Source organism: Budorcas taxicolor, chromosome 8 (assembly GCF_023091745.1).
Source record: "Budorcas taxicolor isolate Tak-1 chromosome 8, Takin1.1, whole genome shotgun sequence".
Classification (NCBI taxonomy): domain Eukaryota; kingdom Metazoa; phylum Chordata; class Mammalia; order Artiodactyla; family Bovidae; genus Budorcas; species Budorcas taxicolor.
Window position 1 is genome coordinate 106,505,645 of NC_068917.1, and position 27,311 is coordinate 106,532,955.

The 27,311-nt window shown below is 50.3% G+C and overlaps 1 protein-coding gene across 1 annotated transcript in view; it reads left to right on the plus strand.

Moving 5' to 3' along the window:
- ZNF618 (zinc finger protein 618) overlaps positions 1–27,311 on the plus strand; it is a 116,317-nt gene that overhangs the window by 23,121 nt on the left and 65,885 nt on the right. The window contains exons 3-4 of the mRNA XM_052644566.1: positions 7,916–7,959; positions 25,749–26,011. Coding sequence (XP_052500526.1) covers positions 7,916–7,959; positions 25,749–26,011 — 307 coding nt within the window. The remainder of the gene's footprint in view (positions 1–7,915; positions 7,960–25,748; positions 26,012–27,311) is intronic.

Genomic DNA, 27,311 nt, shown 5'->3' on the forward strand with positions numbered 1-27,311 from the left:
TATTTAGAACTGAGAATGCCTCCTCAGCTCCCATACTCCCACAACCCTCGTGCCAGCCACCTTCATCTTTTACCTGGATTGTGACAGTAACCTCCTTACCAACCTCCCACCTGCTTCCATCCTTGCCCCGTGGTCTGTTCTCAACAGAGCAACCACAGTGATTTTTTAGAAAATGGAAGTCAAATTATATGGCTCTGCCCAAACCTTCCAGTGGCTCCACAGTGTAAAAGCAAAGCCCTTCAGTGGCTGTGAGGCTCTACACAGCTGACCTTCTCTCATCCTCGCTTGATCTGCCTAGACACGCTGGCATCCCGTCTGTGCATTGAGCATACCGTGCACACGCCTGCCCTTCGGTCTTCCCACTGGCCATTCCTCTTTTCCCAGTCACCGCATGGCCAACCCCCTCACCTTCCATTGTTTTCCCAGTGACACCTACTCTGATCCACTTACTTAAAATTGCAGCCCACAGCTCTTCCCTAGGCCCAGCATTCTGATTACCCCCCTGCCCTTGAGTGTAATTATACTTGATTATACGCCTTCCCTGGTGGCTCAGTGGTGAAGAATCCACCTGCAATGCTGGAGTCACAGGAGATACAGGTTTGATCCCTGGGTCAGGAAGATCCTCTGGAGGAGGGCATGACAACCCACTCCAGTATTCTTGCCTGGAAAATCCCGTGGACAGAGAAGCCTGGCGGGCTACAGTCCATGGGGTTGTAAAGAGTCTGACATGACTGAAGCCACTTAGCATGCACACACACACACACACACACTGGAGTATGGGGCTTCCCAGGTGGTGCTGGTGGTTAAGAATCTGCCTGCCAGTACAGGAGAGCAAGGAATGTAGGTTCGATATCTGGGTTGGGAAGATCCCCTGGAGTAGGAAATGGCAACCCACTCCGGTATTCTTGCCTGGATAATCCCATGGACAGAGAAGCCTGGCGGGCTACAGTCTATAGAGTCGCAAAGAGTCAGACACGACTGAGTAACTGCCACACAGACTTGAGTGTGATCACCGTGAGGACAGGGAAATAATAACAGATTCAACCATATTTGCCTAGAACAGTGTCTGGAACATAGAAGGAGCTCAGTAAATACTTGTGAGATGAGTGAATAACTTTCTCCTGACTTGAGTCATGTGACTCACTGGGACAAAAGTTCAAGTTAGATTTGAGGGATCCGTTGGTGGTTGGAAAGGAAAGAGATATGTAAATGGGGCTTGAGTTGTTTCAGACCCACTTGCCCTCCTGTCCTCTGTAAATTGTAGGGGACATAGAGTCATCCTCTGGGCAGGTCCTGAGGCTCTGGTAGGTTCTTCTCAAAGGTTTGGTGCCTCCTGCAGGCCTCCAGGTCAAGTGCACTTGATTTCATTCACTGCTGAGGCTGAGCTTCTTCTTGCAGGGTCGGTTGTACCAGTTGGTAATTTAAAACAGTTTTTATGTGCAAACTAAAGTACACAGACATATTTTGGACCAATATGCATTTGGTGCTTGTGAATATAACAGTCACGTGACTTAGTAAGAAAGAGGATGAGACTTCAGAAGGATTTGAACAATCAGGGAGCATCCCTTCCTCCCCCCATTTGTGTCCACTCTTCCCTTCCAAGGATGGACGGAAACCGAGAAGCAGTGAACACTGGGGGTATGGAATTGTCCACCAGTGGGTTTGAGGTTGTCCGTCCAAAGCCGAGCATCGCACGTGACACATAGTAGGCTTTCAAGAAATATGTGTTGAGTGAATAAAGGATTGATTGATTATTTAAGATCGATTGTCATAGCTTACCCATGTATAATTGCCAGTGGAATTTATCATTCATCGAAGCAACCTCAGTATCAGAGAAAGTGAAAGTGAAAGTCACTCAGTCATGTCTGACTCTTTGCCACCCCATGGACTGTGTAGTCCATGGAATTCTCCAGGCCAGAATACTGGAGTGGTTAGCCTTTCCCTTCTCCAGGGGATCTTCCCAACCCAGGGATCGAACCCAGGTCTCCAGCATTGTGGGTGGATTCTTTACCAGCTGATCGGTATTACCAGAGAAATAGTAGTTAATGGATTCAACCATATTTGCTGGGTATTTGGCTTGTGCCAAGCCCTTAGCTGGGTGCTAGAGACAAAACCACATGTGGGATGTGGTCTTTATCCAGGAGGAGTCTGGGGCAACACAGGCTCTCCAGGAACTGTGGTCCCCGTCCCGTAGAGCTGGCGAAAGGCACTGGTGGTAGGGTGTTAGCCATGTTGGGAGAACAATGAACAGGGGCTAATCAGATCTGGTGGGGGGAGGGGGAGTCATTTAAGTCTCCAGGGAGGAAGCAATTTTTGAGTTGCAGTGGGGGAGGGAAAAGGCAAGATCTTAATTATACTACCACGGAAATGTGCTGTCTCAGGTCTGTCCTGGGCTTGACCGCTGACGCGCCATCTTGGAGATGCCTGCTCCATCTTCTCGGAGCTCCAGGGCCACGAGCCCCCACATTTCCAGTGGCCCCTCAGCCCCCCTGAGCCTCTGGCTCTGCTCTCTTATCGCAGAAAGGCATTTCATTCTTCCAGATCAGGCAGCCAGGACCCAAGGAGCTGTTTTCCTCCATTGTGCAAGCATGACAAATCATTAATTTTTGATTGATTTGCTTAGAATTATGGGCGCCCCAGCATTCTTTCCGCCGCTGAACAGCTGTATAACAAATGAATATATCAGTGTGCACAAAAGATCGGCAATCTAAGGGAAGCAATTACATTGGCCACCCTCCCCCACTCTCACCCCTTCCCGGGCAATGAAGGGAGGAAATTTTTACCAGAAATTCCTCAAGTGGCTTTAAAAAAAATGCCTTTTTATAATTGAATTAAATCTTTATCTCTTCATCTTTTGCAGCAGATTTCCAAACACACACCAGTTCCCCATGTGCTTGCTTGGGTTCCATCCATCCAGGAAGAATCTTTAATAATGAAATTTCAACTCATGAATTAAAACCAAAATGGAAAAAAGAAAAAAAAAAGGAGCAAATTCTACCCCTCCTGTTTGCTTTTTTTTTTTGGTCGCTGCTATTCCTTTAAGATTTTGGAACCGTACCAGTGCACTAAATGTGACCTCCATAACTTTTAAATTAAGAATTTATGCTGGCTTGAAATTTATGAAATATTTCAGCATGAAAGAAAGCCTTTTTCCCTCAGGAAAATTGAGCAATAAATCACAGCACTGTGGATTTACTGCCCTGGAGCCAGCGAGAGATAGGATTTTTTTTTTTTTTTTTTTTGCTTCATTCTGAAAAAAAAAAATGTAATCATATAAGACAGCTTAGCTGCTATCCTCCCACTCTCTAGAATTTTTAATTTCAGCTGTTTCTGCTTGGATTTATTTCCAATATTCCTGCTCGGCTTTTCAATTTCCTCAGTTATTAAATTTTAATTCAGTGCATTAGCATTTAAATTAAAAAAGGGTTTATTTTATCGAAATCGTTGGCCAGCCCCCATCCCGTAGCACACGAATTGCCTGTTTCTGCCATTTGCACAAAATGTGAAATGCAGCTAATGTCTTACAACTTACATTTGCACAAATTTAGAAATAAAATTTCTGGGTTAGGAATAATATTTTCTTTCCAAGAAAATCCTTAATAAGAGGATGGAAAAGAACAACTCAACGTTCATTTGGGAGGGAAGAGGAGGGTCGGATGAAACCAAAAATAGCCTTGCTCAGGCCCTGAGAAGCTGGTGTGGTAAGGAATGGGTGGGACTGGGTGCCCTTGTGGGGAGCTGGTTGGGGGTCTGGGTTTGGGTCCCTTTACCACCACCTGCATAAGAGGAGGAAGGTCTCTCATGAGCCCACTCCCCCACCATATTTCATTTACCCTTGAGAGGTCTGGTTAGGTTTGGTCAACTCCACATAGAGCGTCAGAGATGAAAGGAGGTGCGATGATCTGATTGAACTCTTGTGCCTCCTGTCTCTGTTTTTACCTATGAGAACCTCAGGTCCAGGGAAAGGAAAGAGCATGCCCAAGGTTGAAGGTGAGACCCAGAGAGAGCCAGGCGGAAGCTGCATCTTTAGGCGCACGTGGTCCAGTGGTGGCATCAGCAGTAGAATTTCCATTTCTACACATACCTGGCCTCTGTTTAGTACTTTACCAGCATCACTGTGGGGTCTCACAGAGTCGGACACGACTGAAGCGACTTAGCAGCAGCAGCAGCAGCATCACTGTATTCACTGTCACTCTGACCAGCCCTTTGGAGAAAGCCTCAAGGCCCTGGGTCTGGTAGATGCTTATGACCTTCTGTCTTACAGCGGAGGATTCAGATCAGGCCCTGGGACAGGCTGGGAAGACATGTGGCTCGGTCTAGGACTGATTCTGCCTCTTGCCCATCTGCTGTGTCCTCTTGTACAACTCACTCTGCTTTTCTATGCCTCAGTTTCTTGGGCCCAATAAATGGTACCCTTTATAGCTATATCTAGGGTTGTTAATGATTATTATTATTATTACAGCTGGGCTCACACTAAGTAGTCTTATGTATATAGCTTATTTATCATGTTTAAGTCTCCCTTCAGTCCCAAGAGATAGATCCTAGTGTTGGCATATTGCCATTTTGCAGATGAAGAAACTGGGGCCTAGAGAGTGCAGATGGCTTGCCAAGGATTGTACAGCTCAAAAATGGCAGACCCAGGACTTGAATTCAGACCCTCTGACTCTTAAGCCCTGTGCTCTTAAACTCTGGTTCAAATTGAGAATCAGATCAGATTACACTGGGTAATCTGTGAGTTTGTGGTTTGGGTCAAATTGAATGAAATTGCTGGTAGTAGACCATTTGGGCCCAGGAAAATGGCAATATCAACTTAATTCAAATAGTAAGACTTGCTTTGAGATATTTGTGAGGACACAGACAAAGCCAGCCTGGCACCTTAGGGATCTCTTCAACTGAGAATTGGTGTCCTCAGCACTGTGGCTGGTGGGGGTGGGAGGCCCATCGAGGCTGTCCCCTGTTGTTAAAGTAGTCTGGTTCAGTTTGGTTCAGTTCAGTTGCTAAGTCATGTCTGACTCTTTGTGACCCCATGAACTTCAACACACCAGGCTTCACTGTCCTTCACCATCCCCGAGAGTTTGTACAAACTCACGTCCCTTGAGTCGGTGGTGCCATCCAACCACTTCATCCTCTGTTGTTCTCTTCTCTTGCCTTCAATCTTTCCCAGCATCAGGGTCTTTTGCAGTGAGTCTGCTCCTCACATCAGGTGGCCAAAGTATTGGAGCTTTGGGTGGGTCTGGACTCAGGCCCAAAAGCTGAGACTGAGAGAGGCTGTGATACTGACGTGTGCTCTCTTGAGCATCTCTCACTCGTGGTCCGTGGTCCATCTCTATCACCCTCCCATATCTGCTTCTCATATCTGCCAATAAACAGACATTTCCCACCCTGCAGGGATGCGCTCTTCCCTCCAGTTATCCCACCCTATCTAGGCTTCTACAGAAAGATTTGCTTGGACAGCTATTTGAACATTTTTAGCACTTCATCTTAATTTGATAAAAATGAATGGAAAACAAAAATGTATGTAGCTACCAGTGATGAGAAGTTCAAATATCATGAACACAATAAAAGGGAAAATGGGAACACACATGGAGATGGGCAGCTGTGCCAAAGAGAGACTCTCTTCCCTGCCCAGTTGCATGTTCAATACACTTGAACTGGTCAACTTTGTGTGAAATTATGTGTGAAGGAAAAGGACAAAAAAAAAAAAAAGATAATATTAAAGAGAGGTATGAAATTCTACAAATACACACGTAGTTGAGTCTGAAAGGTGTGCTGGAGGTTTTACTGTGTTTAAGCTCTCTGGGAACAGAATTTCCACCCCTACCACTTTTGCCTTTTCTGATATGAGCAGTCAAACAACTCCTTGCATTCTTTTTCCTTACAAGTTTGAGGAATGCAAGATGTCGGAAAGAGGCTGTAATTGATCCTGTTCTTTTGCTCCCAGTGAAATTATTTGCGAACCATCTTCTGTGCTCTTGTTTCTTCCATGGAAATAATACACTGGCATCCCATTAGCTGTTCCCTCCCAAGCCTTGTGTTTCTGCCTCCTTGTTTCTCCTTCACCTGTCCATTTCCTTCCTGTGGGCAGTGGAGGCTGTGTATATTCACCCAATTTCCCAGTTGGCTCTCTTGAGTGTTGGAGAGAGATAAAACATTCCAGAGCTGAGGAAGGTGGGCATTAGAATGACCCACACCTGGACTTGTGGCTGTGGGATGTTGGATGAAAGTGAAAGTGAAATTCGCTCAGTCCTATCTGACTCTTTGCAACCCCATGGTCTATACAGTCCATGGAATTCTCCAGGCCAGAATACTGGAGTGGGTAGCCTTTCCATTCTTTAGGGGATCTTCTCAACCAAGGGATCGAATCCTGGTCTCCCACATTTTAGGCAGATTCTTTACTAGCTGAGCCATGAGGAATGTTGGATAAATGACTTAAATTCTTTGACCCTCAGTGCCTCACCTGTAAAATGGAGAGATTGTGTATGTGTGTTGGGAAACCTGTCCAGAGGATTAAATGAGAAGCATTCAGTGCCTGTACATTAGTGCTGGGTGGGAAGTTGGCTGCGGAAGTGAGTCTTGGTACCCACAGGGGACTGGGTGGGGAAGTAGACAAGAGAGGGTGGTGAGGACTGTGGCTAACCAGGTAAGTCAACTCAAGGTGATTGGTCACGTGGGACTGTGTGTTGCTTTTAGAAGCTGAACATCTGGCTTTGGGGGGGATGAAATCCCTTTATTTTTATATATTGACTGTTTAAATCAAAGTCCACCATCTGGTTTTGCCAGTTTGCAGCTTCTCAGAGGCACTCATTACCAGGTAGCTGCTGCTGTTTTTAAGTCCTCAGTCCTTCATTTGCAACCCTGAATTTCAAAAAGCTTGGAAACAGACGTTTTCTAACTGGTGAGGTGACAGAACTTGACCAGAAGAGGGAAGAGGCTAGTTGCTGGCTTCATGTCACCCATGTGCTGACTGCATATGTTTCACTACAGAAATATCCACCTGCTTGAGCACCTGGTGCTCCCCAGACCCTTCCAGGGTTGTTGCAAAATATAGAACACATGCAACACATTCCCATTCTAAAATTGGAAAGAGTCCGAATTTGGAAACACATGTGCACTTGAGTTTTGAACTTGCATTATTCCAACTGTGGTTACTATTATCATAAATGTTTCCCCAAAGCTGGGCAATGCATCTCCAACTAGGGGTCTTGGAGAACCCATGGCCTTAGTTTTTCCCATGTCCATGGCTTTGGCATTGAGGTCTCTCCCGCGTGGGCCTAAGTGTCAGGATCGCTGGGTGTTTGTGACTCAGTCCTCATGAGACTTCAGGCAACTCCCTTCTCTTCTAGCGCCTCAGTCTCTCCAGCTGAACCAGAATTTTATGATTTCTGAAAATTTCATTTGGTTAGCCTTATCTCCCTACCTCCCACCCCCCAAATAAAAGTGATTACAAACCAGCATTCTCTTGCCTCCCTCTGCTTGCAGGGTTGGGGGACAGCCTATTTTAACATAATAGGATTTTCCCCCTCCAGTTGGTAGGAATAAATCTGCGGCTACTGTTTTATTGGAAATCCCAGCTGAAAATAAAAATGGTGCAATTCAATCTCAGATTTAGCTGGTTACTTACTTTTCACTGAGTCCCAGGAGCTCTGTGGTTGCTGGGTTTATGTTGGCAGTGGGTGTTCAGCTGGATTTAAAGGGCCAAGCAGATTGGTGGTGGAGGGTGGGGTCGGGGTATGGCTGTCCTGACCCCCTCTTGCCACTGGGGGCAGATTTTTCCAGCCTGGAGGAGTGGAGCAGGGGGTGATGGCCTGCTCGCCCCTCTGAAAGCTGGTGTTTGAGTGGGAGCTTGGTAGGGTACAGTGGGTAGCCTCTGTGTCTTCCTCTTGGCTGATATAGGTGTTCTGGATTTCCTTTGCAGGCTGACGGAGCCAGTGCAGCTGGAAGGAAAAGCGCGGCAAGCAGGTATGCCCCCCTCCCCTGCCCCCCGCCGCACTCCCCTTTCCTTCATCCCTGGTTGCATGGCTACCTCTGTCTGGTCATCACCTGCCACCTGAAAGAATGGCTGGTCCAGGCCAGCCCCCTTTGCTGAGAAGTAGCCATACTTCCCTGGAGGACATGGAGCTGTGAGTAGCACTTCCCAGCTCTCCTGGTACCCTCTGTGGGCACCTGTGACTGGAATCTAAGGATGACTCAGTGCTGAACTGGCCTTGGCTGCTCAAGTTAGCAGAGACTTGGGGGTGAAGTGCAAGACTGGGCAGGAGGACCTGGGGTTGAATCCCATCTCGATGGCCTCATCATGAAGTCCAAGGGTGCCCAGCCTAGTCTGGAATTCATTGGCCTGACTTCGGTCCTGTGCTCCTCCCCTAAGCCCGTCCCTCCAAATCAGGAGGGTGGAATATTCTGCTTCGCCAGACCTCACCCTTGGAGCTGGCAGGGGATGGCGGAAGGGTGGTCCCCAAAGGAGAGCGGGAAAGTCATGACCGAAGATAGGGGGAAAGCAATGCTGGACAGGCCCATGGAGCAGACGTCTGCCACCAGGGGCGCAGGCAGACACTCACTTGCTATAAACGTGGTGCTGTTCCTGCTGTTCCATTGGATAGAGCAACTGGAGTGGCCAGATGACCTTTATTTAGGGCATTGATGGCAAGAAGAAGGCAAGGGACAGCCTAGAGAGAAGGCTTCCCAGGCCACATCCACAAAATGCAAGACAGGCTCTAGGATTACCTACTGGAGCTGGGTGTGCCGAGCACAGGAGTATGCCCTTCAGCTCATGGAACACTGGTTCTTTAAATGTTAATAGATTTTTATTGGTGGGGGGAAGGGTTCTTTGGCCAAATAATTTGAAGAATGGCGAGTCAAAGTCCGCAGATTTCTTTGCTGTGGGACTTTCCAAAGCATTTCACGTGCTAGGGTGCTTGCCTGAGAGCATCCGAGAGAGAGAGGAGAATGACATGTTTCTCAAACTTACTTAACTGTGGCATGCTTTTATTGAAGTTTATCCCGTGGAGCTAGTGTTCCTTGTAATGTGCTTTGGGAAACCATGCAAGCAGAAGGGTACGGTGCTCAGCTCTGCGTTTCAGCGAGATCACCCTGGCCCCCATTTGCAGGATGGATTGGAGATGGCTCGAAAGGAGGAATTGACGCCAGGCTGGAGATCAGCGTAACCCACGCAAGCCAGCATGGCCTGGCTTCCACCCACCTCCCCGGTCTTCTCGCACGTCTCCTCCTTGCTCAATCTGTTTTAGCTACCCTGACCCTCTAACTCTGTAAACCAGGGGTTGCCCGTCTTTACCTATGAAGGGTCAGATAGTCCTTCACACTCCACAGGCTGTAGGTCTCTGTGGCACCTCTGCCAGCATAATCCAGAAACGGCCACGGATGATACATAAATACAGGAGCGGCCATAGTTTGCCAGCTCCTGGCCTGAGGGGCTTTGCAACTGCTGTTCCTTTGCCTGGGACGTTCTTTTCCCCAGTGTTTCCATGATCCTTTCCCTTTCATCCTTTAGCTTTCAATCCCATCCTCCCCTCTGAGACGCCTTCCCTGAGCCCCTCCAGCCCCACCTGTGGCCCGTGTCCCTTGTGGCCTGTTTATGCTCTTCAGTTACTCCTCGTATTTCTGTGCTTTTCTCTGCTTTCCAAGTGCCAGCTCCAGAGGCCACTTCTGTCTTGTTCAGTGCTGTGGGCTGATCCCCAGCCAGCCCTCAGGGAGTGTTTATGGGATGGGTGCCCTGAATGAGGTGGGAGAAGATGGGATAAGGTAGGGGCAGGGAGTGTGGGCTAGATTGAAGGGCTGAACAGTCGAGCCTGGGCTTGGAAATCAGACAGTGACTCACGTAGCCAGTGGCTGCCCAGCGCCCTTGTATTTCTCTCCTGGGCCCCTGACATTAGAATCTTGCGTAAGAACAGTGTGTGAGGCTGTGGGTAGTGTGGAGTCCCTAGACTGCCAGTGCCTGAAAATGCTTCCTAGATCTGAATGTCAGGACTGAAAGGGGCTTGGGCTTTGTCTAGTCATTCCCTTCACTGAACGCATGGGGACAGAAGGCCCTGCTCAGGGTCATGTGCTGAGTGAGTGGCAGTATCAGGCCTTGGCCCTCCCTAAGCTGGTACTCTGTCCACTTACTGATGCTGTACTCGAGTGAGGGTCTAGCCAGCTGCCCCCACCGCCCTCTCTTGTTCATTGAACACCTGCTAGGTTAGACCCAGTAGTCTATGCTATGGATTCAGATAGATTAGATGCTAATTTTTCCATCCCACAGACATTTGAGCACCTGCTCCGTGGCAGGCACCATTCAAAGTGCTGGGTATGCAGCAGTGAATACATTTCCCTTCTTTCCTCATCACTTGTATGTGGGTGTGGCCCTTGCCCTCACTCTCTAATGCACGAATCTCTCCCAGGCTACCATCTCTGCCTAGTGACCGGAGAACAGCAGATGGGTTTCCCCACAGTGCTAACAGGTGCCTGAAGCTCTATATTGTGTCTTATCAGCCCAAGGCTGTAGTGAGTGCTGAGATCAGCTAGAGATGCCTGGCCTGGTCAGGGGAGGTGGGAGGTGGCCTGTGTGCCATCTGTTTGCTCTCCCTGATTAACCTGTATCTGCATACACTTAGTAATGGAGCCCCATGTTATTACCACAGTGCCAGAATATACACCAGAAAGAGTCAGCCCAGACCTTACTGTATGACTTGCGATGCAGAGAAAAAAATTCTAATAATAACTACCATTTAGCCAGGCTCTGAGCTAAGTGATTTACATTTATTAAGCAATATCATCTTAATGAGGCTTCCCTGGTAGCTCAGCTTGTAAAGAATCTGCATGTGTGCAGGAGACCCTGTGGTTTGATTCCTGGTTTGGGAAGATCTCCTGGAGAAGGGATAGTCTATACCCACTCCAGTATTCTTGCGCTTCCCTGGTGGCTCAGAGGGTAAAGAAACTGCCTGCAGTGAGGGAGACCTGCGTTTGATCCCTGGGTCGGGAAGATCCCCTGGAAGAGGGAATGGCTACCCACTCCAGTGTTCTTGCCGGAAGAATCCCATGGACAGAGGAGCCTGGCGGGCTAAGTCCATGGGGTTGCAAAGACTCAGACATGACTGAGCAACTATACACAGCACAGCCCATAATCTTTATCACAGCTCTGTGAAGGATGATCTTATTATTCCCACTTTACTACTGAAGCTGCCGAGGCCCAGAGAGGTATGTACACAGTTGGAAGTGAGCAGCACAGCCGGGGTGCCTACCCGGGTCTGACTCTTCTGATGCAGGTGCCTCGCCACCGTGCCCTCCTGCTGTAGGAAGCGATCAATCAGTTCACAGAGTTTAGAGGAGCCTGTGAGGGGACCAGGGCTGGGCCGTCGGCTGGGGTCTTGTCCAGAAGGCGGGGCCTCGGAAGGAGCTCACAAGGGATTTTATATTGATTCTGTCTTTAAAGCTAATAGAGCATCTTTGAAAGACCAGAGCAGTGTTATTGTCGAGTGACCCAGCAATCAGTGTGAGAAGTGAGTTCTGCGTTAAACGTCCAGAGAACATTAACATAGCCCTAAGCTGATGCCACTGGTGAATTTGACTCTTGGACAGAGGAGCCTGGTGGGCTACAGTCCATGGGGTTGCAAAGATTGTCAGGCATGACTGAGCCCAGATATTGGGTTAGATTGGCCAGGTAGGGTTAAGAGTCTTGGATGCTTTGTGGAGCATTAGACTCATGCAGTCCCAGCTTCAGATGGAGAGACTAAAGCCCGAGGCTCCCCGAAGTCAAGAGTGAGGCTGGATGGGCCCGGTTGGGACTGACCCTGACGGACCTGTGACTCTCTGGCCGCCGCTCCAGGCTGTGCCATGCATGCTGTGTTATCACACCAGGGTCTGCTTTCGTCCCAGCACCTTCCTTTTGGCCCAGAACACCTCATGTTGTTCCTTCTCCAGAGGGCCTCTGGCTAAACCCCAAAAGCAACAGCATGGGCTGCTAAGGAATTAGTGTTAAATTGAGGGGGACAAGGAGAGGTGGTGTTTCTGATCCTAGGAGACAACTGCCGGTGGTTTGGTTTACTTCCCTGTAACCCAGCCTGGATCGGTTTTACGCGACCAGTGATCTCAGCACTTGAGGTTAATGCTAACCTGGTGTTCAGGTTACAGATCGCGTAGCACAATGCATTTAAACCTCATTTATTCTAAGAGGCGTGGAGGGCTATGGGGCCTTAACTGTAGAAAATCCTAGCATTCTGAATGCAGTTTTCATAGGCAGATAAATGTAGCTTCAGCCTTGCTGTAATGAAGAATTAGCCCCCCCCCCCCGCCCCGCCTTTTTTTGGTCAGTTGAAGGTTTTTAGAGCTGGAAGGACTTTGTCGATAATCTGGTCCAGCCCTTTCATCTGGAGATAAGGCAGGCCAGGGATAGAGGCGGTGAGGGACTCATTTGTTCGCCATGTGTACCAGTTGCCTAACAAGTGATCCAGGCCGTACAGACAGGGAGGCTGGGGTGGAGGAGAAGGTGATAAGACCAAGGCTCATTCATTCATTCCACAAACACTTACTGAGTGCCTGCTAAGTGCTAGGGTCTGACCTTGGTGCTGTAAATAGAGTGGTGAACAAAACAGAAATGCCGGGTCTTGTGGAGCTCACGTTCTTGTGGGAATGGGGGAGACATAAATACTGAAACTATATCACCTGTCATATGGTAAGAAGTGCTTTGGGGGAAGGGCAGAGAGGGAGATGGGGAGAGTCAGGAGTACTGCACCAACAAGAAGGTAACATTTGAACAGAGATTTGAAGGAAATGAGGGACTGAGTCAAGCAGTCATTTGGGGAAGTGCATTCTAGGCAGAGAGGACAGCAGGTGCAAAGGCCCTGGGGCAGGAGTGTGCACAATGAGTTGGAGCAGCCACAGGGAGACTGATATGGCTGCATAGGGCCTTGGAGACTGTTGTCAGGACTTTGGCCTTTACCCTGTGTGAAATGGGGAACCACTGGGGGTTTTGAGCAGAGGAGTGACATGATTTGGTTTTAAAAGGATCATTCTGTCTGCCAGAAGAATAAACTGCAGGGGCAAGATGTTAAAGAGGTACTGCCAAAAGCTCAGGACAGGCAGGACCTTAGACAGTAGGCTTGGAGGGGAGTTTCTGAAAGGCCATGTTTTTCAGGCCTGAGGAATTCATTTCAGCAAAGCATTTTGTGAGTCCTCCATTCAAAATGCACAGCCTTCTGCTTGGTCCTGGGAGAGCCCCAGAGTGGAACAGGATGGTCCCTGTGGCTCCCACTTTGCATGCCTGGTCTGTGGGGCATCTCACTCACCCTCTCTCTGAGCCCACACTGCCTGGGTTTAGATCCTGGCACCAGCTACTGTCTGGTTGTATGACCTTAGGCTAGTTACCTGACCTCAGTTTCTTCATCTGTAAAATGGGGGGGTTGTATTCATACTGCCCTCAGAGAGGTGTGAATGAAGATTAAGTGCACTAATGACGATATGCAGGGACTTGCCTGGTGGTCCAGTGGCTAAGACTCCATGCTCCTAATGCAGGGGGCCTGAGTTTGATCCCTGGTCAGGGAAACAGATCCCACATGCCGCAACTAAAAGAGGCTGCATGCAACAACTTTAAAATAAAAAAAAAGATCCTGTATCCGCAACAAAGCCCTGGCACAGGCAAACAGTTTTCTCTTTTTTTTAAGTGGTATTATATACCCTTAGCCCAATGCCTGGTCTGTAGTAGATATTCGGTAAATGCTTGTTTTTATTGCCACTGTCGCTGCAATGCTGGATTCCATTCTCAGGAGGAGGGAACAGTGGGTGGCAGTTGACTTCTCATAGAGCCTGGACATCAGAGGGATCCTGGAGGTGGACTATGGGGATGGAACTTATGTTTGAGGGCCCTCCACGATCCACTTCCTGTGTCCTGCAGTTTGCGCATCTCAAGGCACCAGTTGGCATCTCTCCTTCTCACAGGGCCTGAGAAAGACTGTTCATGGTCAACCAGATAATCAGATGGCTTTGGGCCTCGCTGAGTCTTGTCCTTTAAGCCAAGGTTTTCCCCCCGATGGACAGTTAAATCTCATAACCACATGTGTATGGCTGTGTAATTGTTTTTAAATGATAGCTTCTTCTTGTTTAGCGTTTTGGCTTTCAGCAGGAAAATTAAAGTAGCCCTAAACAAATTAACCTTATTTGCACAAAATTCCATAGTACCAGTAGGCCTGATGCTGGTCAGTGACCAGGATGGTATTAGCAGAATGAATTATATGAGAACCAGCCAGGCGCCATCTTCATCTTGGCTTCCCTGGTGGCTCAGAGGGTAAAGCATCTGTCTGCAATGCGGGAGACCCAGGTTCGATCCCTGGGTTGGGAAGATTCCCTGGAGAAGGAAATGGCAGCCGACTCCAGAATCCTTGCCTGGAGAATCCCATGGACAGAGGAGCCTGGTCGGCTACAGTCCATGGGGTCGCAAGAATTGGACACAGCTGAGCGACTTCACTTTCACTTTTCAGTCTTTATCTTGACTCTTGGTTTGTGTTCCTGTAATTGGAACTCATTTGATTTCCAGAAATGTGTGTTCTCACCCAACCAGACTTGGGACCAGAGTTTGGCTATAAAAATCATAAACTGCAGGCTGACTGTAAGGGTTCATCTGCTTACTCCAAAGGGACCCCTTGCTTTTCTGATGGGCACAGTTCACTCTGCTTAATCAGTTACTGTTAACTGTACAAATAAGGCAGATGCTGGAAAAATTCAGACATCCTTAGGATTGTCCTCTGGAGATGGCCACAAAAATGCAAACTGCAAGTCATATGTATCAAAAACGGTGAATTGCTTTTCCAAATGGCCCTGCGGTTCTCAGGCTTGGGGTGGTCCAGCAATGGGAAGTGATTGGGGTGTCTCGGGAGCCCAGACTGTCTAACCACCCAGCTCGAGTTTCCCACCTGTGCTCCTTGAGCATATTTAAGAAAGTTCTCATGAAGCTGCAGTGGCCAGTACAGAGCATCTGGAAGTCTTCTCTTGTCCTGAAGAAACTCATTCTTGAGCATGGAACCAGGATGATCTGACCGGGTTGCTTCTCAAAAACTCCCCCTGTTTTAAAATGTGTTTGATGGTGCCAGGTCTTAGTTGCGGCATGTGGGATCTAGTTCCCTGACCAGGGACCGAACCCGGCCCCCCTGCATTGTAAGTATGGAGTCTTAGCCCCTGGATCACCAGAGAAGTCCCTTGAACCCTTTAATGGCAAAAGCCCTCAGTCTGAGAAAGCAACCCTGGAAACGTCCGCAGCCTCACTGTCTATATCGTTCTCCTCACCCTTGGCTTCCGCCTCCTCCAGGTTTCACACAAACCACGATGGTTAAGAACGTGGGTACATCACACCCACCACCTTGATGACACCACCTTCCCATCCTGCAGTGAACCTGTCCACGTGTGTGCCCACCTCTCCTTCCTCTTCATTGCGGATGTATGCAGGGGCCCCTACCCTCCATTCCTTTGGTTTTCACAGGGGCTAAGCACTCCTCTCCTGCCTTCATTTATGAGTCTCCACCTGTGACCTAAGAGTTCGTCTTTTCCACAGTTGGACCACACTTTTCATGTTTTGCCTGACAAGTGCTTGGTGGAGACAGGAGAAGAGAACTAACTTACTGAGCGCCACTAGGTGTCTGATGCTGTGCTGGGCGCCTTATGAACATCTCTGTGCTTTAATCTTCTAAATAACCCTTCAACGTTAGTGCTTACACATCAGGAAAGAGAGGTGTGTGCAGGTTAGGAAGCTTGGCAACAGCCTGCACACCTAGTTTATCATCTTCAAACCCCTTGGGGAGACTGGACTGTGTATGGAGGAGTCTCGTTTGTGTATCCGGGGGCAGCACACCTCTGGGAAGTGAGGGACCAGGCTTGGGTGTTCATAGTAGGGCGCATGGATGGAGCTGGCTGTGCATTCCAGATCCCAGACAAGGTCATCAGCTGAGCTGGTGGATGGAGAACAGAGGGGTGGAGGCCAGATGTAGTGCCAGGATGGGGCAAGCACGGTGGAGGGACGGCAGAGCTTTCTAAGCAGCTGGGCAGCTCCCGGCATCAGTTGTCAAGGTGGGCAGGAGAGAAGGGGTGCAGTCCTGTCGGGAGGCCTCTTTACATTTCATGCCAAGGTGAATGGCCAGGAGTGTTGGGCATCAGTGATCGAGGCTAAGTCACAACCTCAGTAGGAAGTAACGTTGATGGCAGAAGGGGTGTATTCTCTGTATTGCTAGTGTGAGAGCCTAGGTGTAGCCTCACTCTTCATGGTTGAGACACCTGCTCCCGGGGTCTGTGTAGGACACCATGGGTGCCCTGGAATGTGCAGGACAGTGGGCATAGGCTCCTATGTGGCCTCACCTGCCCCACCTGCCTGTCGAGGGCATTCTGAGTGGGTGAGAATTCCTGAGTCTGTAGAGTCCCCAGAGTTGTGTAGGGAGAGTCATAGCATGGCAGGTCTTTAGAGAGCAGTGCTCATTGGTAGCTGATACGTGTCATACCATGGACCAGCCCATTGGAAAACACAGTCAGTACCTCTGTGTAAGATACTGTTAATAGCAACTCTTATTACTGACCTGGGCCAACCTTCCATGTGCCATGACTCCTTTGAAAGAAGCTTCCAGCTTTCCCCGGAGGGCCCCACCTGCTAAATGTCGGAGTTTGTGACTTGACAGCTGTTGCTCAAGACTCCTGCTCTTCTCTATTTTAGGTTTAAATTAACCAGGGAATTAACTCGTAATATTTAAGTCTTCACGCTGTCTTTCCGAGCTGCGGTATTACCCGGCGTTGTGGCTGACTGACAGCCATACATTGTAGAAAATTAAGTGCCTAAAAATTAATTCAGACTAATGATATATTTATGCATTGTAGGATATTTTGAATTTCTAGACTGTTAAGAGTTGTTTAATAGGTTAATAGTTTTTAATCTATTAATCTAATCTTTCCTACTTGACTATTTATTAAAATATTTCAGTGATACATGAGAGAAGTGGATGATTCTGGGGGTTATTAAGGCATGGGTGATGGCGTGAAGATTTGGATCACGGGTGGAATAGTAAATATAGCTGCCTCGATACTGGGGTTTGCAGCAACTGGGGTTTTGCTGTAGGTTCTTTCTCTTTTGGCCCTTCCGGGTTCGTAGTGAAGCTGTGACCTTTATCCTCATGATTTCTGTTCTTGTGGCTGAAAACAGGAACCTTTTTACATCCAAAGGACATCAAGGAGAGCTGGAGGTCAGCGCTGAGCAGAGCCCAAGGACCTTTCTCTGCGGCAGCGATGGGCCCTCTGTTTCTCTGTTTCCTTGCATTTCTCTGTTTTCCGTTTTTAGCATTGAGCGTGTGCCTGTTCGGCCAAGATACCAAGGATACGGTAGGAGACAAGGAGATGCACGTGTTCCCCGTCTCTTGGAGCTTCTGGTCATTCAGTCTTGCATTTCTTCATTCATTCAACAAGTGTTTTTTACTATTTTCTCTAGAAAAAAAAAAAAAAACAGAAATCATCCAGATGATGGTTTTAAAAAGTCCAAGGATTGGAGTCAGACAGACCTGGTGGAATCCTGCTTCTGTCACTAGAAAGCTGTGTGACCACGAGAAAGTCACTCTGTTTCTCTGATCCTCGGTTTTTTTAATTTGTGAAACAAAATTACCTGCCGCGTAAGGCATTGTGAAGAGCAAGGAGATGGTACTTGCACACGGCCTGAAGCAGCGCCTTGCCCCCGCCCCCTCCTAGCCGCCTGGTGTGTCCTGGCTGCCCTGTCCTCGCTCACCTGTGACTGTATCATTGCATCAGCATCTCCACTTCATGTGCTGGCATTTTCACACCTGGCTGTTTACTGCTTGCATCGTGGCTGACATCTGCCAGGGTCCAGGTTCAGGGGTACAGAAAGCAGTGGGGTGGAGCCACAGGGAATTGGCAGTGAGACTCGGAGCCGGACCCTGTTAGAAGCAGAGGGGGAGCCCAGAGCCACTGGTCTGAGGCTGCAGGCTCCTTTGTGGGTATCACCCTGAGACTTCAGTGCCCTACCCCTGCCCAAAGGCCTGAATCTGCTAATGGAAGATATAATAATGGCCCTGCATCTTCAGGGGCTGGAGTCATTTTGTAATGCCAGATCACCATCCTGTCCACCTTGAACTTGCATGTTATATATCAGTTCAGTTCAGTCGCTCAGTCGTGTCCGACTCTTTGCGACCCCACGATCCACAGCACTCCAGGCCTCCCTGTCCATCACCAACTCCCGGAGTCCACCCAAACCCATGTCCATCGAGTCGGTGATGCCATCCAACCATCTCATCCTCTGTCGTCCCCTTCTCCTCCTGCCCTCAACCTTTCCCAGCATCAGGGTCTTTTCAAATGAGTCAGCACTTCACATCAGGTGGCCAAAGTATTGGATTTTCAGCTTCAGCATCAGTCCTTCCAATGAATATTCAGGACTGATTTCTTTTACCAATAGTATCTCAAAACTGGAGGAAAAAAAAAGTGATGGTGTCAGAGCGTTGCTAAGGCTGCCCTGTTGGTATTTCAGAAAGTAGGAAGAGCTTGTTGCAGTCAAGAAAATTTCCACCAGAAAGGCTGAAGACAAGACTGTGACAGTTCAGGAAGAAGCTTCACTTATTCAGAACTTTGGCTCAAATGAAACATCTCCAGCTCATGTCCTCCCGAGGGCCCGATGGGTGGGACGTTGCTGCCTTCAGTTCTGGGTGTCAGCTGAAGCAGTCTAGACATCAGCAGTTCTTTTGGGGGCTGGGGAGAGGGAGACGCCTCAAAGGCCACGCTGCATTGACCTTTGCAAGGTTCGTTCTTGGCTCCTTAGGCGAGCAGGCGTTGATTGGTCACCTCACCCAGGCAGCGCTGCAGGTGACCGCAGACCGAGGAAACAATGTCCCTGTCCTCGTGTAGCTCTCGTTCTAGCTGGGGAGACGTTGACGAGGACGAGCGGTAACAAGGGTGTTAACATGAGTGCATGGTAAATACTGAGCAGAACACGTAGGGCAGGGAAGGGATGTGGACGTTTGAGTGAAGACCTGGAGGAGGGGAGGTCCAGCCATGGGCATCTGGGGACCGGGGAGAGTATTCAGAAAGAGCGAAGAGAAGATGCAAAGGCTTGAGGCAGGAGCCTGCGCCACCTGCTCAGGGGACAGGGAGGAGGCTGCTGTGGCCCCCGGGGGAGGAAACGGGAGGGACAGGGTTAGCAGATGAAGTCAGTGGGCACGTGAGGTGTGTCTCAGAGCCCTGAGGGTTGAAGCAAGGAGTCTGGCTGCCACTCTGGGTGAGATTCAGAACCGTAAGTGGGTTTTGAGCCAAGGAGTGACATGAGCTGGCCTGGCCAGGATAGAAACAGGGAGACGGGCTCTGAGAATATTACAGCAAAACGGGAGCTGGGAAGGCAGCTTGATGAGAGTGGTGGCGGTGGGCTGGTAAGCGGTGGTCGGCTTCTGGACATATTCTGAAGGTGGGGTTGATAGGATTTGCGGGTAGACTGATGAGTAGGGAGTGAGAAGGAAGAGACGAGGATGGTCCCAGAGAGGTGGAATCGTGCTAACCGAAATGGAGAAGACTCCTGTTAACCGATGACTGTGTCCTTGGCTGCAGGGTTTAGCTGGAAGAGCATTGGGATTGTAGTCAGGAGAATTTCCTGACTTGGGGGAAGGGGCACAGCCGCAGCTCAGTTTGAACCTGTAAATAGGGGTGCCTGCCTGTTAGACATCCAGGTGGAGATGTCCACCGGGCAGTTGTTCAGGTAGGTCTGGATCTCAGGGAGCGGTCCAGGCTAAAGATAGGATTTGCAATTCATCATCACATAGTTCATATGTAAAAGCACGAATCTAGATGCAATCGTGTAGGAAGTGAGTATGAGTGAAAATAGAAGAGGCTTCCGAACTTATCCTTGGGACAGGTTGACATGGAAAGGTTGGGTTGGTGAAGAGGAATCACCAGAAGAAAGGGGAGTGGCTAGAAGGTGAGAGGCCCACGGGAAGGCCCAGAGCATAGCAAGTAAAGTGTTGGAGGAGAAGAGAGGGGAGCTCGTTAAAGCCTGCCGATAGAGATGTATTCAGTCAGGACCCAGTAGGGACTGTTGGACCTAGGAGCTTGGAGGTCCTGGGAGGCCTTGGAAAGAACTGCTCTGGTGGAATGGGGGCAGAGGGCAGAAAGCCCACTGGACCTGGAAGGCATTGCCGAGGAGGAGCCTCCCAATATCTGCAAATAAAAGTCATTTGTGCTTCAATTATTGGTAGGTGGGCAGCTGGGTAGAACTGGAGGACTGGGTCAGTGGTCAGCCTCTGCAGCAGGGTACACACGGCCCCTGACATCTTGGCTGGATGTGTGTGAGTTCATTTAACACTGCATGCATCCATGCATGCATAGAGAGTGTTGTGTTTAAGCGCAGCTTGAGGCCAGTTAACCCTCTTTTGTAATGAGTGGAGTCTTTTAATGAGGTTTTATTCTAGAGAGAGTTAACCCAGTCATTACTTACACACTGTGATTAGAGATCCCTCCCCACCAGCTTTAGCATTATTTCAGTGGCTAAAGTACCAGAGGAAATAAGCAGTGGCCTTTGGTGGAGGTGGAGTGGCCCTGAGGCTGAGCCTTGCCGCAGAGACAGGAGACACCTGTGGGGCAGAGGTCAGGCCTCCACCAGGGCCTTAGACATCTCAGACTCCAGCTCACTCATCATCAGATGGAAAAACTGACTCGAGTAGGGGCAGGACGGAAGTCCAGTGTGCTGAGGACTTCTCATGACCCCTGAGACTTGCTAGAATTTTAAGTGCTAGCATTTGCGGTGGGATGATGTAGAAACTCCACCCAGGAAGAACTTTGGTTGACTCCTGGGCATCTGGCATCGCTGGGACTCTTCCTTCAATGTGGCCAGAAATGGCATTTGTCTCTGGGCCTCCAGTCCACTGAGAAGTTGTTTGGTGGCTCTCTTGGACTGCAGGGCTTAGCGGGAACAACTCTAGGACAGAAGTTGCAAGAACTGGTCTCAGATTCATTGCTGGAGGTTGTGTGTCCTTGGGCACACCGTTCATTATGCATCGTGTTGATGAGTCTGTCCTGTGCAGCAGGCCCCAGGCTGGGGCTGGATGTGGAGCGGGGAGGAACAGATATGGGCCCTGCCCTCTGCTCTGGTTCCCTGTCTGGCCACAGGGCACTTGTGAGCGCCAGATGTGATGGGGTGTATATGAGCAGCGAACCGTCTGCTAAGACCCAGAGGAAGAGGTTTGTTTCTGAAACCTCCCAGAGCAGGCGTGTGGGCGCATTGACCAGATCAGACCTGGCCATGGGGATGAGTAAGAACAAAGCAAAAGAAAACTTTGGGACTGGCGGAAGCCACGGGTTTGCAAAGGTAACTGCTTTGGGGCTGTTTCTTCTAATTTAGTCACACATCATGTATTAGTTTCCTGTAGCTGCCGTAACAAATACCACAAATTGAGAAGCTTAAAACAAGAGAAATTCGATCTCTCACTGTTCTGGAGGCCAGAAGCCTGAAAGCAGGTCTAGACCGGGGTCCCACACCGTCTGGAGGTTCTGGGGGCAGATCTACTCTTGGCCTCTCCAGCTTCAGGTGGCTGCAGCGTTCCTTGGCTTGTGGCCACATCCGCCCAGTCCGTGGTCCTCCTGCCTTCTCATTTTCTCTGTAGTGTCCCCTCTTCTGTCTGTCAGATGTCACCTGTGTCTCTTAGAAGGGCACTTGTCATTGCACGTAGAACCCACCCAGAGAATCCAGGACAGTCTTGTCTCAAGATCCTGAAATGAATTGCATCTGCAAAGAGCCCTCTCCCAAATGAGTTCACATTCATGGATTCCGGGGATTAGGTCCTGGGTCTATCTTTTGGCTTCCCCAGTGATTCAGACAGTAAAGAATCTGCCTGCAGCAGGAGACCTGGGTTCGATCCTTGAGCTGGGAAGGATCCCCTGGAGGAGGGCATGGCTACCCACTCCAATATTCTTGCCTAGAGAGTCCAATGCACAGAGAAGCCTGGCAGGCTACAGTCCATGGGGTCACAAAGAACGAGACACCACTGAACGACTCACACTTCCTATCTTTTGGAGGGGCCACCATTTACCCACCCCCCACCCCCAACCACTAAAAGCAAAGTTGTTGGTATCAGAGACAGAAAAAGTGGTGTTCCTGGAGGCCTACCCACCACCATCCTTGTAATTCAGGCCCCATGGGTGCTTTGGGGCCATTGCTCTGGAACCACTAGGCCTTCAAGGATCACACTTCAAGAACCATTGCTTAGTGAAAGGCCAGGTCCCTTAGGGAATTCCTTGGGCAGGGACCTGCTTGGTCTGGCTCCTATCCTGGCATTCTGGCCTGAGCAGTAAGCAGTGACCACAGACATCATGTACTTACTGAGAAATATCCTTTTAGTGCCTGACTTTAGATTTTATGTTGAAGTGTGTCTTCGGTTAAATATAAAATTCATAGCATATCTTGAGCAACTATTTTGTAGTTATCTATATATAAATCTATTTTACAGCGACACAAATAGAATGGATTATGGAGTGTCAGCATGTAGATAGATTCCAAGTGCTTTTTCACTAATATACCTAATGATTCGTGCTGAGAATATCCAAGGGCTCCACTGTACATTTAAATGGATATAATTAAAATAATGAGCTCTATTTTAAAAAGTGATATATGAAAAAAATTTTTTAAAGAAGTTTGAAAGAGCTGCACTACTAATTCAAAGTGATATAAGGACTTCTGCAATTCCATTGTTATGAGGACACCTAATTAAATGTAAAGCACCCAAGAAAAGCAACATTTGGGCTTGTAAATCTAAATTGTGAAGCCAGAGGAAGAGAAGTCCCCATGTTCTCAGTGAAGCGTGGGCTCGGGGGTGTCACCTTTAAGGGAGTAGATGGTTGTGTGCCATTGTGCCTGTGGGCGAGACAATGGTTGATGTAGCTCCTGGTGTAAGAGTCGCCCATGCCAGGCTGGGAGGGGGGCGGTACATTCAGAGGTGGGGGGGTCTAACTCCATCCCGAGCAATCAGGGAAGGCTTCCTGGAGGCAGGGACGTCATCGTGGAGCTGTGTCATTAAAATGGCAGCTGCCATCCATGCACATCCATTCTGTGCAGCTCCCTGGCTCACCACCTGCCCCGCGCTGGCAAGGTTCATGGTGGTCCCTCTTTAACAGACAAGGATACTGAGCCTCAGAGAGGGCAATGTCTGGCCCAAGGTTGCAGGGTTTGTGGACACCCAACCTGTCAGACTCCCAACAGCCCAATCTGTCAGACTCCCAACAGCCCTCCCTTGCACCAGGATGGCAGGTGCTGTTGAGGTCCTTGAGGGCAGGAAGGGACCCTGAGTCTGCTTAGCTGGGATGGTCTCAGACCCCAGGGTGAGGGTGTTCTGGACAGGGGGCTGTCCTTCCTGCTCTGTGACGTCAGCTGCAGGGACCACTGACAGGTGGGACCCCTCTGCTCTGATGATCTCTTCTCCAGCCCTGGGAAGCATGTGGGCTCTGAGCTTGGGGCTGAGCGCCTTCTCCAGGCAGGGTCGGGGCCAGCCAGGGTCCAGCCAGGGAAGGGTCCTCAGTGGCCTGCCTGCCCAGCTGCCCCAGGACCTGTGGGCTGTGTCCTTGCCAGATTGGCCCCTGGCAATCAGACAGGGTCCCTGAGTCCCATCTCTGTGCCCCGCGAGCCTTAGAGTGGGCAGGACTGACCAGTGGTATCTCCTGGTAGGTCTCAGGGCAGGAATCGGGGTTTCAGCAGCTTCCATCAGAAGTTTCTCTTAGTCACTCTAGACTGTGTTCTGGTTCTACATTTTTTACAATTGATCCTCTTGAGGCCTTTTGAGTAGGTGCCGGGCTCCCTGCCTCCCTGTGCAGAAACAGGCTCAGAGAGGGTCAGGGCCCACACAGGGGTCCAAGCTGGGATGGCAGTACTGGGGTTTAAACCCCACTGGTTTACTTCTGCAGACCCTGCAGTAAAATCAGTGCCATGTAAGACTCTTCTCCAGTGTCCTCTGCACGCTTCCTTTCCCTCCCACCATCCTGTAGATGTTAGGTACCCTTAGAATGTCTCCACTGGGGCCATTCTTCTAGGTCCCTTGCAGACGCTGCCTTGTATCTGCATCACAGCACTGTGGAGTAGGTGCTGTGTTTATCCCCGTTGTATAGGTGTGAAGACTGAGGCTCGGGGAGTGACGTCACTTTTGCAGGAACCCACAACTTGAGAATTGCAGTTCTGACATTTGGCCCTGGGATGATCCAAATTTAGTTCCTTGCATCCTTTTCCTGCCAGGCCGTTAGGCCTCCTCTGTTCCCTCTTCTTGGTTTGCAGACAGCCTCCTCTCTGTGTCCTTACCTGGTAGGGAAGGAGTGGGAAAGATCTTTCTCTTTCTTCAAAGGCCACAGTCCTATCAGATAAGGGCCCCACTGTTCTGATCTTCTTTAACCTTAATTACCTGGTAAAGACCTTATCTCTAGATGCGGTCTCATTGGGGATTAGGACTTCACCCTATGAAGTGGGGGTGGGGGGTGCAGTGCCATCCACAGCCCCTCCCCAGTGGCCCTCCTGTGCCCCCTCCTCATCAGCTAGGGCCTTCCTTCTCTGTCTCTGCTCAGTTCCCCCACCTGGGAGAAAGCTGAGACCTGGGAGGGACAGTAGCCATGATAAAGTCCATGCTCTTGGGGTAGATGGAGCTGGAAGCCCAGAGGGGGAAGAGTCGTCCAGAGTCACACAGCAAGCCCCCTGCCGATCCAGGATGAGACCCCAGGTCCTGCCTCCCAGCCTGGACACCTCCGCTAAGCTCCAGTTGGTATACTAGCTGGCCCTGACGGAGCCTGCCTGGGTCTGGGCTTGAAGTTTACGGTGCAGCTGCCTTTCTGGAGCAGTGGTGAGGGCTGGACCTGGCCAAGGCAGCATCACAGGCCTGGAACATGATCAGATTCCCCAGCTTGTGCATACCTTGGCTTTTCCAACCATGCCAGAAGGACGAGGGGCCCTTGTGATAAGACAGAGAGTCTCCCTGAAAGGAGAGTGGTTCCAGTGGATGGCAGGAACTGGCTTCTTGCCTTGGCTGGCCACCAGTCTTATGTGTGGCCCTGGGCAGGTCACAGCTCTGCGTGAGACCTCAGTGCTCTTCTCCATATTGAGCGTATTAACTTGAGGATGGTTTCTCTTATTTGAAGAGCCACCTAGAGGCCAGAGGGTGGGGGCCTAGATTGGTTCCATAGCTTCCCTGCCTTTCGGCTTGTATGTTTCTCTCTATAAAGCAGGAGGAACTCTGCACCCCTTCTGCAAAGGGTGGGGCGGACCCCACTCTGCACACATCAATCCGCTGACACCCCTACCGCTCCAAGTGTAGCACCTGCCCCCCGGCCACTTGTTAGAAATGCACGCTTAGGCAAGACCCCAGACCTGCTGAACCAAATCTGCATCTTACCAAGATTCTCAGCTGATTCATGGGCACATCGAAGCTTGAGAAGAGCTGATTTCTTCTAGCCAGAGCTTTCCTTACAGGTCTCATGTAGCTCCAGTTATAAGAATTACTGGTCACATTTAGACCTCAGCTTCTCTATCAGCAAAATGGGTGGAATTGGAGCCATCAGAGCCCAGTGATTTTCAAACTGTGTTCCTCAGAGCCCCCAGGGTTCCCTAGAGGATCCTCAGGGGCACCTGAGTGGCCTGTGCTTTTTAAGGTAATGGTTACTTGAGAGGTGGGTCTGTAGCTGAACATTTTGCAACCTCCTGGACTGGGAGGGGGGTTTTCCAGGTAGGTCTGGGGCGGTGCTGGGGTCCAGTCTGAGCAGACTGTCTTCTTTGCCAGGGAGCGCTTGAAGCGCAGCCAGAAAAGCACCAAGCTGGAGGGGCCAGAGCCCGCACCGGCTGAGGCCTCGCTCAGCGCCGAGCAGGGAACGATGACAGAGGTGAAGGTCAAGACGGAGCTGCCGGACGACTACATCCAGGAGGTGATCTGGCAGGGCGAGGCCAAGGAGGAGAAGAAGGCAGTCAGCAAGGACGGAACCACCGGCGATGTGCCTGCCGAGATCTGCGTGGTGATCGGCGGCGTCCGCAACCAGCAGACCCTGGGTGAGCACCTCTCCAAAGGGTCGGGCGCGGGGCCGGGGCGGGAATGTGCGGCAGAGTGCTGGAGGAGACAGGCTTGGGATCCCTGCCCCTCCCTGGCTGAAGGGGCCTTCTGTGGCTCCCCTCTGCCCTCAAGGAAGGGCCTCGGCTCCTGACACTCACCTTTACCTGCTCAGCTCTGCTCTGGAGCGCTTGTCTTCCCACTTGACGTGGCAAAAGCTGACCTGTCCTTTAAGATTTCGCTCAGGTCAGATGCCTGGAGCTTCCTGCGGGCCTGGTGGAATCCCTCCACTGTGCGTCCAGCACAGCACACAGCACTCAGTGTCCTAAATGCCCGTCTGCATTTCTTCCTTCTGGGCTTCCCCGGGGGCGGCTTTCAGTGTGGGTCCTGTTCAAATTAGTTGTCTGATCAGGATCGGATGAGTCGTCGTCTGGCACTTTCTTCTACCACTTGTGGTCTGGGCTGGGCTCCGAGGAGCTCAGAGAAATGAGCTTCTTAGAAACCATCTCTCCCCGCTTCTCAGCGTGAGCCAGGGGATACCCCTCCGAGGCTGCGTACAGTCCTGCCAGGTTTGCAAACGCAGATGCCCGCAAGGCCCAACAGATACGTTTATTTAGCGTCGTGGAGATGAGCCAGACAGGCAGGTGGTGGGGCTCGGGTCCAGCTGGAGAGTTACGGTAGCTAACTAGGAAGATGGGCTCAGCGTGGCTAGATCTCTGGACACAGCGCATGCCAGAAATGAGAATTTTAAGGTAAATTATTCTGGCTTTAAACGTTGGTGACTAATTTGACTTTTAAAATCTGCCAAAGGAAACATATCTGTGGTCAGAGTCCTTCCATGGGCCACCAGTTTTGCAACTCCGGCCTGTAAAATATTACAGTCCACGTGTCCCATCCTGGCACAGAGGCCTTGCCTGGTCGGTTCCCAGACCTCCATTTGCATCCTTGCTGTCCTCCGCATTCGCGTGCTCAGGAGGCCACCTGCCTGTCCCTCCTGGGGCAGCTCTGCCCACCTCCTCCTGACTTCCAGGCTCCTGTCCTGTGAGAGGCAGGCAGGGCCTGGTGGGGGGAGGCTCCCCTAGCTCTCTTTCCCGAGTTTAAACTCAAGTCCTGTTGCCGTTTTTCCCGACCGCTGGGGATCAGCCTCGAGCTCCCTTTCCCCGCTGTGCCTCAGCTGGTGGTGGTCTCCATGCCCCGCCCGGGTCGCTCCAGCGTCCTGCTGGCAGCCTGCTTCTGGCATCGTCCGGGTGAGTCAGGGAGCATCCTCAGGGAGGCTGGAAAGCTCCATCCTCCCCTGAGACA